General features: G+C 34.0%; 1 protein-coding gene across 2 annotated transcripts in view; it reads left to right on the forward strand.

The window, feature by feature from the left end:
• The window catches only part of mam (neurogenic protein mastermind), a 217,808-nt gene that overhangs the window by 13,990 nt on the left and 191,109 nt on the right, over positions 1–12,709 (forward strand). For both annotated transcript variants that reach the window (XM_075313498.1, XM_075313499.1), the window contains exon 2: positions 1,556–2,829. In XM_075313498.1, the coding sequence (XP_075169613.1) occupies positions 2,056–2,829 (774 nt within the window). In that variant the 5' untranslated portion in view covers positions 1,556–2,055. The remainder of the gene's footprint in view (positions 1–1,555; positions 2,830–12,709) is intronic.

The following is a 12,709-nucleotide window of genomic DNA, read 5'->3' on the forward strand; positions in this document are numbered from 1 at the left end:
ATTTTCAATAGAAATAAAATTTTAACAACATTTTCTACAAAAATAAAATGTTGCCAAAATTTTCTATAGAAATAAAATGTTGACAAAATTTTCTATAGAAATAAAATTTTGACAAAATTGTCTATAGAAATAAAACTTTGACAAAATTTGTTATAGAAATAAAATTTTGATAAAGTTTTCTATAGTAATGAAATTTTGACAACATTTTCTATAGAAATAAAATATTGACAAAATTTTCTATAGAAATGAAATTTTGACAAAATTTTCTATAGAAATAAACAATTATGACAAAATTTCCTATAAAAATAAAATTGTAACAAAAATTTCTATAGAAATAAAACTTTGACAAAATTTTTTATAGAAATAAAATTTTGACAAAATTTTCTATAGTAATAAAATTTTGATAAAATTTTTATGTTGAGACAAACAATTTTGGCAAAATTTTCTATAGAAATAAAATTTTCACAAAATTTTCTATAGAAATAAAATTTTGACAAAATTTTTTGTAGAAATAAAGTTTTACAAAATTTTCTATAGTAATAAAATTTTGACAAAATTTTCTTTAAAAATAAAACTTTGACAAAATCTTTTAGAGAAATAAAATTTTGACAAATTTTTCTGTAGAAATAAAATTTTGAAAAAATTTTCTTTAGAAATATAATTTTGACAAAATTTTCTATAGAAATAAAATTTTGACAAAATTTTCTTTAAAAATAAAATTTTGACTACATTTTCTTTAAAAAAAAATTTGTTGACAAAAGCAAAACTATAAAATAAATTGTCATACCAGCATGGAGCCTGGAGCCAATATTTCGAAACACAAAATCAGTAGAGCGGTAATCGTCTTCCAAATGCTCTAAAAATGGAATTGGGAGTTCGGTAGTTACGTATTTATGAACTAAATTTACTTTTAAATACTCAAGTAATAAAATTGCGTGGTAGATAAATATGAAGATGATCGCTTTTCATCATTTCTATATTTATGGGAAATGTTGTCCAAATCAGTGATAGGTTAGGTTAGGTTAGGTGGCAGCCCGATGTATCAGGCTCACTTAGACTATTCAGTCCATTGTGATACCACACTGGTGAACTTCTCTCTTATCACTGAGTGCTGCCCGATTCCATGTTAAGCTCAATGACAAGGGACCTCCTTTTTATAGCCGAGTCCGAACGGCGTTCCACATTGCAGTGAAACCACTTAGAGAAGCTTTGAAACCCTCAGAAATGTCACCAGCATTACTGAGGTGAGATAATCCACCGCTGAAAACTTTTTGGTGTTCGGTCGAAGCAGGAATCGAACCCACGACCTTGTGTATGCAAGGCGGGCATGCTAACCATTGCACCACGGTGGCTCCCAATCAGTGATGAGGGCCCTGGAATCCATCTTGTTTTTATGTTTTTTTCCATTAACTGTGCTCGGATGAAATGGCGTCCGAGCAGGAACTTAGCCTAATGTTTTTATTACTATTATTATTTAGTTAGTTTTGTATATGGAAATTAATTTAATCTCCAAGAAAAAATTATCTTTTAAAGTTTCATTATTTTTTATTTACAGTTCAAAACACTATGGCGTCCAGCAATTCCAGTAATGGCGTGAAATATAAACCATTAATTCATAGAGATTTGAACAAATAAAATAAATGAACTGAGATCAATTTAATACGACGCCCTCTGGAACAGAGTACAGCAAATGCAATAGAATTTAAGGGGGTTCATTAAAAAGAAAACTCTCATAAAAATAAAAGACAAAGTCAATTTATGAAAATGACGGCATAATACTCGCATGAGGAGAAAATTAATAACATCAACAACAGCAGTAACATTTTGTATTATAAAATTTGCAATTTATCTGGTAAAATCTTTTTCTTAAATTGCCAGAAAAGCTTACAACCAAAAAAAAAAAAATTAAACCAGAGTTGCCAAATAGAATTGGCAATGGTCTTAACTTCGCCTTTTGCTCGCCGACGAAGTTTTGCCAATGGTCTGTAATTTAATAGGCGGCAAATCTATAGCCAGTGAACAACAGCAATAGCAGGTAGAGGAAAATTTGTATTTATGGATGCAGGAGGCCTCCCTGTGTACCAGAGCGCCAATCAGGCAGCCGCCCAACAACAACAACAGCAGCAGCAGCAACAACACCAACAACAACAACGCCACCAACAACATCAATTAAATATCCAATTGCAGCAGCAACAACATTTGCAACATCATCAGCAACAATTGCAACAACACCAAAATATTAGTTTACATTTGCAGCAGCAGCAGCAACAACAGCAACAGTTACAGGCATCACAACAACAACAACTTGTTCATAATGTCCAACAGCAGCAACAGCAACAACAACAGACGCAACGCTCACCCTATCACCAATCAAATGCAGCTGCAGCCAACTCAAGTCCAGGATGCCCAATTGGAGGCGGCCTTGGCCCTGGCGGCAACGGAAATGGTAGCTCTGGCCCGTCAAACCCAAATTCAATTGCGGGCCTATCCGCACAGCAACAACAAACACAAGCTGGCGGCTGTCTCAATACAATACCCTCACCACAGGGTGGAGGCCTTGTCGGCGATATGGTGCCACCAAAACGTCAACAAATGTTCGAACGCCTGCGACGACGCATGGAGAATTATCGCCGACGCCAAACAGACTGTGTGCCACGCTATGAGCAGACCTTTAGCACAGTGTGTGAGGCGCAAAATCATGAGACAAGCGCTTTGCAAAAACGCTTTCTCGAAAGTAAAAATAAACGTACCGCCAAGAAGACGGAGAAGAAGCCATCCGAGACGGCTACGACCATGTTGTCCAGTAATCTGCAAAGCAGTGTACATGTGGTAAGTCCTAGAAATTTTCTTGGTTTGTTGAATTTTAGGGGTAATTTTGAAAAGATATTTAAATCCTTCGTTGGGACTTTTAAAGTACTATTTAGTACATATTTATCTGGAGATATGGTGTCTGAACCGTCTATTAAGATTCACCTAAGAGAACGTGAATATAATGATTTACCCCATTGAACTACGCCTTCTCTATTTCTACAGAAAATTTTGTCAAAATTTTATTTCCATAGAAAATTTTGTCAACGTTTTACTTCTTTAGAAAATTTTGTCAAAATTTTAGTTCTAAAGAAAATTTTATCAAAATTCTATTTCTATAGGAAATTTTGTCAAAATTTTATTTCTATAGAAAAATTTTGCCAATATTTCATTTGTATAGAAAATTGTGTCAACATTTTATTTGTACAGAAAAATGTTGTCAAAATTTTATTTCTATAGAAAATTTTGTAAAACTTTTATTTATATAGAAAGTTTTCGCAAATTTTTATTTCTATTGACAATTTTGTCAAAATTTTATGTCTATAGAAAATTTTGTAAAAATTGTATTTCTATAGAAAATTTTATAAAAATTTTATTTCTTATAAAATTTTCGCACATTTCTATTTCTATTGACAATTTTGTCAACATTTTATTTCTATGGAAAATTTTGTTAAAATTTTGTTCTATTATTTGTATAGAAAAATTTCAAAATGACCAAAACTTTATTTCTATAGATTTTTTTTTAAATTTTATTTCTATAGAAAATTGTGGTCAAAATTTAATTTCTACAGAAAATTTGTTACAAAATTTTATTTGTATAGAAAATTTTGTCAAAATTGTATTTCTATAGAAAATTTTATCAAAATTTTATTTTTACAGAAAATGTTGTTAAAATTTTATTTCTATAGAAAAATTTTGGCAAAACTTTATTTTTATAGAAAATTTGTTAAAAAATTTTATTTATATAGAAAATTTTGTCAAAATTTCATTTTTATAGAACATTTGATCAAAATTTTATTTCTATAGAAAATTTTGTCAAAACTTTATTTCTATAGAAAATTTTGTCAAAATTTTATTTTTATAGAAAATTTTGTCAAAATTTTATTTCTATACAAAATTTTATCAAAATTTAATTTCTACAACAAAGTTTTGTCAAAATTTCATTTATATAGAAAATTTTGTCAAAATTTTATTTCTATAGAAAATTTTATCAAAATTTTAATCCTATAGAAAATTTTGTCAAAATTTTAATCCTATAGAAAATTTTGTCAAAATTTTAATCCTATAGAAAATTTTATTTTTTATTCCTATTGAAAATTTTCGCAAAATTTTATTTCCTAGAAAATTTTCGCAAAATTTTATTTCTTTAGAAAATTTGTGTCAAAATTTTATTTATATAGAAAATTTTGTCCAAAATTTTATGTATATAGAAAATTTTGTCAAAATTTTATGTATATAGAAAATTTTGTCAAAATTTTATGTCTATAGAAAATTTTGTCAAAATTTTATTTCTATAGAAAATTTTATCAAAATTTTATTTTTATAGAAAATTGTATTAACATTTTATTTCTATAGAAAATTTTTTCAAAATATTATTTCTATAGAAAATTTAATCAAAATTTAATTTCTTCAGAAAATTTTTGTCAAAATTTTATTTTTATAGAAAATTTTGTCAAAGTTTTAATTCTATGGAAAATTTTGTCAAAATTTTATTTCTATAGAAAATTTTCGCAAAATTTTATTTCTTTAGAAAATTTTAACAAAATTTTATTTCCTAGAAAATTTTCGCAAAATTTTATTTCTTTAGAAAATTTGTGTCAAAATTTTATTTATATAGAAAATTATTGTCAATATTTTATTTCTATAGAACATTTTGTCAATATTTTTTTTCAATAGAAAATGTTATCAAAATTTTATTTTTATAGAAAATTTTATCAAACTTTTATTTCTATAGTAAATTTTTTCAAAATTTTATTTCTATAGAAAATTTTATCAAAATTAAATTTCTATAGAAAATTTTATCAAAATTTTATTTCTATAGAAAATTTTATAAAATTCTATTTTTATGAAAAATCTTGTCAAAATTTTATTTCTATAGAAAATCTTGTCAAAATTTTATTTCTATAGAAAATTTTGTCGAAACTTTATTTCTATAGAAAATTTTGTCAAAATTTTATTTCTATAGAAAATTTTGTCAAAAAATTTATTTCTATAGAAAACTTTTTTCAAAATTTTATTTCTATAGAAAATTTTTGTCAAAATTGAATTTCTACAGAAAATTTTTGTCAAAATGTTATTTCTATACAAAATTTTGTCAAAGTTTTAATTCTATAAAAAATTTTGTCAAAATTTTATTTATATAGAAAATTTTGTCCTATAGAAAATTTCTATAGAAAATTTTATCAAAATTTTATTTCTATAGAAAAATTTATTTCTATAAAAATTTCATTTCTATAAAAAAATTTTCACAAAATTTTATTATTTTATAAATTTTGTCAAAATTTTATTTCTATCGAAAATTTTGTCAAAATTTTATTTCTATAGAAAATTTTGTAATTTTTTTTCTATGGAAAATATTGTCAAAATTTTATTTCTATAGAAAATTTTGCCAACATTTTATTGCTATAGGAAATTTTGTCAAAATTTTATTTATATGGAAAATTTTGTAAAAATGTTATTTCTATAGAAAATTTTGTCAAAAATTTATTTCTATATAAAATTTTTGTCAAAATTTTATTTCTATAGAAAATTTTTGTCAAAATTTTATTTCTATAGAAAATTTGTGTCAAAATTTAATTTCTACAGAAAATTTTTGTCAAAATTTTATTTATATAGACAATTTTTGTCAAAATTTTATTTATATAGAAAATTTTTGTCAAAATTTTATTTATATAGAAAATTTTTGTCAAAATTTAATTTCTACAGAAAATTTTTGTCAAAATTTAATTTCTACAGAAAATTTTTGTCAAAATTTCATTTATATAGAAAATTTTGTCAAAATTGTTTTTGTTAAAATTTTATTTGTCAAAATTATAGAAAATTTCATTTCTACAAACAAATTTGTCAAAACTTTATTTCTATAGAAGATTTTTTCAAAATTTTATTTCTATAGAAGATTTTTTCAAAATTTTATTTCTATAGAAGATTTTTTCAAAATTTTATTTCTATAGAAAATTTTGTCCTAATCGTATTTCTATAGAAAATTTTGTCTTAATCGCATTTCTATAGAAAATTTTATTTCTATAGAAAATTTTTATTTCTGTATAAATTTTTTTATTATAATTTTATTATTATATAAATTTTGTCAAAATTTTATTTCTATAGAAAATTTTGCCAACATTTTATTGCTCAAGGAAATTTTGTCAAAATTTTATTTCTATAGAAAATTTTGGAAATTTTTGGCCCTGTTAAATACAAAACTGGGGTTTGAATTCTTCTGGAAACCTATTCATCCATCGGTCTGTCTCTCTCTGTTTCGTTCTGAGTTTCTGTGGTTGTTCTATTTGTACTTTTAACTAGCAGTAGTGTTACAGTTAGAGTGTCGATTATTGCGATATGGATATCCAATTTGAATAAACAAAAACTTTAAACACGAAACCAAATCCCCAATCTCATAGAAAATATAGCCATTCAAGCCGCTTAGACTGACTGCCGTTTAATCGAAGAATGAAAAGCTAGAGCACATTTTGTATAAAATTTGAATTTGATTAAAAAGCGGAAATAAAATCTAAAATAAATCACGTTTTACGATGGTGTTTCTCCACTACAATAACAAGGGGGGGAAACGAACACAAAAAAATATATCATGACACGGGCTGGCTCACAGCATATAAACCGCACTTTCAAGAGAGAGAGAGAGAAGAACAATAACAAAACAACGAAAAATCGTTTATAAATAAATTAACAACACCAACAGACAAAGAAAACTAGAAACAGCAACAGCAGCAACAACAACCACAAATCCATAGGCAATAATAGCATCTCAGTTTTAGTTTTAAGAGTAACAAAATACAAGCAAGGCAAGCTAACTGAGTTGATTTCAGAGTATCGAACACTATGCAACACCAAACCGCATCAAACAACCACCATCAACAACAGCAACAACAACAAAAATAATGGGAATGTTGCGCCGCCGTGACAATAAACGGAACGGATGCAACCAAGAACAAAAACAAACAATATCAAAAACAAGTTTTACCAGCGGTTTGCAAGTAACCAGTAGCGTTGCATGGGATTTCTGGCGCAATAGCCAATAGTTTTCAAAGGCCTCAATTCATAATATCTAGGATTCGGAGAGAACCGAACATAAAGAAAGAGGGCGAAATTTTTACTTAATAGACTCGCAAGTTCTAAAAGGTTGATGACCAATTACAGTGAAATCTCTCTAACTTGGAAACTCTGAAAACCGGACAGCTTTCAAAAGTGGACAGTCTTGGAACGTTTGCTATATTAACACATTAAAATGAACCTCTTATAACTTAACACTTCTCAAATGTGGACAAAATTTAGGCGACCACTTTTCAGAGGTTTCACTATATTGGATAGTATGGAGGGCAAATTATTGTACATCGCTAACCTCGTCGAAATAACGCCTCGCTTTTTGACTCTATCCGCGAAACGACGCAAGTTTTTGCTCCCTCATAAAAACGAAAATGCTGATCAGCCAGGTCATGCGTCATCGATCGGAATCAAAAGTGGCAATGTCTCGGCTAACTGTGGATGGAGAAGATCTTTCCATTCGAGTGATTTCACATAGGTTTATACAGGTTTTGCAACATGTTGCCTAGCGTTATCGTACTGTCAAATCACTTTGGCACGAGCCTTTCCAAATATTTTGGCCGTTTATCACCCAATGCTTGGATCAAACGCATTAATTGAGATCGATACAAAGCTACTATGATCGTTTCACTCGGTTCCGGTAACTCATAGTTCCTTTTATGTTTCGGGATTGGAGAACAAAACCGAATGATCAACAGGAAGGACGAAGTCCTTCAATCTCATTAGGTGTTCACAATCAAATGTAGAACCAACGGCTGTATCAGTTCATTGTTCCCTTCCAATGCCAAAAACAACCAATATAACTTTTCGAGGCGTCAATCCTCGTTTTGCTATCACTTATTAAGCTTCATCACATTTGTTGCACAATGATTCTTCACATTAGTGTCGTACTTGTGTCACTCTTACTCAGCCTTTGTGTTACTAGGATAATATAGGGAGCCACCGTGGTGCAATGGTTAGCATGCCCGCCTTGCATACACAAGGTCGTGGGTTCGATTCCTGCTACGACCGAACACCAAAAAGTTTTTCAGCGGTGGATTATCCCACCTCAGTAATGCTGGTGACATTTCTGAGGGTTTCAAAGCTTCTCTAAGTGGTTTCACTAGAATGTGGAACGCCGTTCGGACTCGGCTATAAAAAGGAGGTCCCTTGTCATTGAGTTTAACATGGAATCGGGCAGCACTCAGTGATAAGAGAGAAGTTCACCACTGTGGTATCACAATGGACTGAATAGTCTAAGTGAGCCTGATACATCGGGCTGCCACATAACCTAACCTAACCTAACCTACTAGGATAATATTGTTTCAGCAAATAATCGCAGGGCGCCAACATAGTACAATGTTGGCGAACAAACAACAAAAAGCTCTTCAATGGTGGATTATCCCCTCTGGCGAATTTTCTGAGTGTTTCAAAGCATCGCTTGTCCTTTAACAACAGAAGGCAGACTCGGATTGGCGACGGACTGAGACATTGGACAATACCAGCGCCTTAATGTATACAGATATATGCGAATCGTTCTGCAAGTAGCTCATTGCACATCGTTTTGCTCGTTGTTCGGTTATACTTTTAACATCGTCTAAAGAATTTATTCACAGACGCGAAATAAATAGTACCACAAAGACCGTCCGGCGTACTGTTCCATCACAGAGAACTTTGGGCTTACTATCCCACCACAGAGACCTCCGTGCCTGCTGCTCCCCTCACAGAAGCCTTCGGATCTACTGTTGCCCACACAGAGGCCTTCGTACCTACTGTTCTCTCGCAGATACCTTCGGGCATATGTTCTACAACACAGAGACCTCCGGGCTTCTGTTCTGCCACAGAGGCCTTCGGGGCTACTGTTCCACAACATAGGGACCTCCGGGCTTCTGTTCCGCCATAGAGGCCTTCGGGCCTACTGCTCAAAAACACAGACACCTTCGGGCGTACTGTTCCTCCACAGACTCACTCAGGCCTACTGTTCCCCCAAAGAGACATTCGAGCCTACTGTTCCCCCACAGAGATCATCGGACCTGTTCCTCCACGGAGACCTTCGGGGCTACTGTTCTACAACACAGAGACCTTCAGGCCTACTATTCCACCAGAGAGACCTCCGGGCCAACTGTTCCACCACAGAGACCTTTGGGCCAGCTGTTCCACCACAGAGCCATTCGAGCCTACTGTTCCCCCACGGAGACCTTCGGGCCTACCGTACGCCAACAAAAACCATTGAGCCTACAATTCCACCACAGAGACTTTCGAGCCTACTGTTTCACCACAGAGACTTTCGAGCCTAGTGTTCCATCACAGAGACCTTCGAGCCTAGTGTTCCATCACAGACACCTTCGGGCCTACTGTTCCATCACAGAGACCTACGGGCCAACAGTTCCACCACAGAGATCTTGGGGCCTACTGTTCCACCACAGAGACATTCGAGCCTATTATTTCCCCACAGATATCTTCGGTCCTACTGTTGTACAACACAGAGACTTTCGGGCCAACTGTTCCACCACAGAGATATTGGGGCCTACTATTCCACTACAGAGACTTTTAGACCTACACGCCAATACAGAAACCGAAGCTGATACCACTCCGCTTCTACAACAATCGACTATAGCAACACTAGAAATCGTCTGAAAACCGAAGATCTCAGCAGCATTTCCCGATCACTTACAAATCGACGAATAAAAGAGTCAAATCGTCGAATAACGAATCGCTAACGAACCGAACTACTCAACAACGACCATTTGTCAATTTTCCAACGAATGTAACAGCCTTCAATTATCAATGAACCATTAACTACTGAGCCTCCGTGGTGCAGTGATAAGCATGCCCGCCTTGCATACACAAGGTCGTGGGTTCAAACTCAGTTTCGAACAAACACCAAAAAGTTTATCAGCAGTGGATTATCCCACCTCAGTAATGCTGGTGACATTTCTGAGTGTTTCAAAGCTTCTCTAAGTGGTTCCACTGCAATGTGGAACGCCGTTCGGACTCGGCTACTTAACCTAGAATCGGGGAGTACTCAGTGATAAGAGAGATGTTCAGCACTGTTGTATCACACGGGCTGCCACTATACCTAACCTATTAACTACTGATCATCGACGAATTGACGTACTCCTCCACTACTTATTATCAGGATCTCATCAACCGATCCTGGACGAATCGGCGTTCTCCTACACTACCTGGAACGGAAAGGGAACAAATACCCCTCCTGCGAACTATAAAATATTTTCCAGGGATTGAAAAATAAGTCGTCTCTAGAATACCTATATTTTTATGGGTATGCTATAATATATGTTCTATCATGGCCCTTTCAGTTAAGGCCTTCCCCATCATGGGATATCTCACTGGGAAGCAATGAACCAAAAATCTAACACAAGTTCATATGGCACACATACACTTTCAACTTGTGTGCCAGACACATCTTTTCAACACTACAAACTCAGCTTCATGCGACAATATAAACCTCTGTGTTATCTCTCCTTCTCTCTCGAAGAATCTCGCAGATACCTAGCTATGTGTGTACAAGCACACACACATTGTCACACTCGAGTGTTTGTAAATATATTCGAATGGAGGTGAACAATTCAACGAGTACGCTAGGTCATACTGAAAATCCATCCAACGTCAAACAACAGCAACGGTAGCTTGATGTTGCGTCGAATGAATTGTGTAAACAATGTGTCTGCCTGCCTGCCCGGCTGCCTGCTTACCTACTATCTTTCTACCTAGTTTCGAAGCCAATGTAGTTTTTTTTTTTTTAAAACAATATGTGAGTGACCTGTTTCCATATCGGAAATGGTTGCATTTTTATGTTTGGTATGTTTTGGTGTGATGAGCCCATGACATGGTGTCGTTAACCAATAGCTTATAGTGATTTCATGAAAAACTACAAAATTTGAGAGATTAATCTATTATTGTATGAGTAGTCAAGCTTTACTTAAGAGGAATCGAAGGTCCCCCTATGAAAGGTTTAATGAATTTTTCCCTCCAACACTTCAGACTCTGCCGCAAATGCTTTCGCAAGTATCCATACTTCAGAGCACATAGCAAACCATATGCAACATGCGTCCTTCAAATAAGAGACTCTAATTCCAAGCTATAATTTTTCATTACTCTCAAAACAGCACCTTCATGATGCAGTCGCTGCACTCAATGTTCTTGGTGACCAGTTCCTTGATATTCCTATTAACTCTGAATCCCAGGAAAATGTTTTATAGTTCACAGGGGTGGTATTCGTCCCCCGATATCCGTCCGATATTGATATTCTACTAGGTAGTGCAGGAGAATGGCGGTTTGTCTATGATCGGTAGTTGATGAGAAATACGGTTCGATGATGATCGGTAGTGGTGGAGAACTTCGATGATCAATAGTTGATGAATTACAATTTGTTGGAAGGTAGATGGTCGTTGCTGAGTAGTTCGGTTCGTTAGCGATTGGGAAGTTGGGTATTCGACGATTTGTTGTTGATCGGGAACAGCTGATGAGATCTTCGGTTTTCAGACGATTGCTAGTGTTGCTATAGTCGATTCTTGTAGAAGCGGTGTGGTATCAGCTTCGGTATCGGCAGTGGCGCGAAGACCCGAAAGGCTTTGTAGTGGAATAGTAGGCCCGAAAGTCTAGTTGTTGGAATAGTAGGCTCGATGGCCTTTGTGGGGAACGGTAGGCTCGATGGTCTCTGTGGTGGAACAGTAGGCCCGAAGATCTCTGTGGGGGAACAGTTGGCTCGACGGTCTGTGTGCTGAAACAGTAGGCTCGAAGGTCTCTGTGGGGAATTGGAGAGTGGATAGATCGATTAGGGAGAGGAGTGTCGACAATATGTCTCAAGAGGATGGGCTGGGCAACCGTTAGTTTAGGTTAGCTATAGTGGCAGCCCTCTATTTCAGGCACACTTATGGCGATTTCGATTGGGAAAAAGGGTGCAACATTCTCGAAATTGATTGCAAGATATCAAGGACACTGTCATAGATTTTGGATACTTTATACCTTACAATATTATAAATTAATAATAACTTTAGAATTACACTATCATTTGGCCGAAATGTCAATTAGGGAAAAAGTAGTGTAACACCAAGGCAACATATTTTTTGCGAATCGAAAACGCCCTTAGACTATTCAGCCCATTGTAATACCACAAAAGGTGAACTTCTCTTTTATAACTGGGTGGTGCCCGATTCGATGATCAATGACTTTATAGCCGAGTCCGAACGACGTTTCGCATTACGGTGAAACCACGGAACCTCTGAAAAACTTTGTGGTGTTTGGTGGAAACTGGGATTGAACGCATGACCCTTGGTATGCAAGGTGGACATGCTAACCATTGCCCCTCAGTGGCTCTCGTGGCCAACCATGGCATCGGTTTTGGGCAAATTGAATGACATGTTTGGTTGCGGTATTTTGCTGTTAAGATCCTCTGATATTTTGGCTGATAATACATCCAGGCAATGCCTGAACGGAAGCCATAGTACATCGAGATCCTTGGCTCTCCCGACGAGAAAAGGAATCTTCAGGTTCTCTTCATCCTTCAATGAATCTCCCTGGTTTCAGTACCCGAGATATTATACCCATTTACCGAACGATAAATACCTTGTCCTATGTTACAATGCTTACAGTGTTCTAACTGGAGTGCAGTTGTTTTGAC

This window comes from Haematobia irritans, chromosome 5 (assembly GCF_050003625.1).
Source record: "Haematobia irritans isolate KBUSLIRL chromosome 5, ASM5000362v1, whole genome shotgun sequence".
Classification (NCBI taxonomy): domain Eukaryota; kingdom Metazoa; phylum Arthropoda; class Insecta; order Diptera; family Muscidae; genus Haematobia; species Haematobia irritans.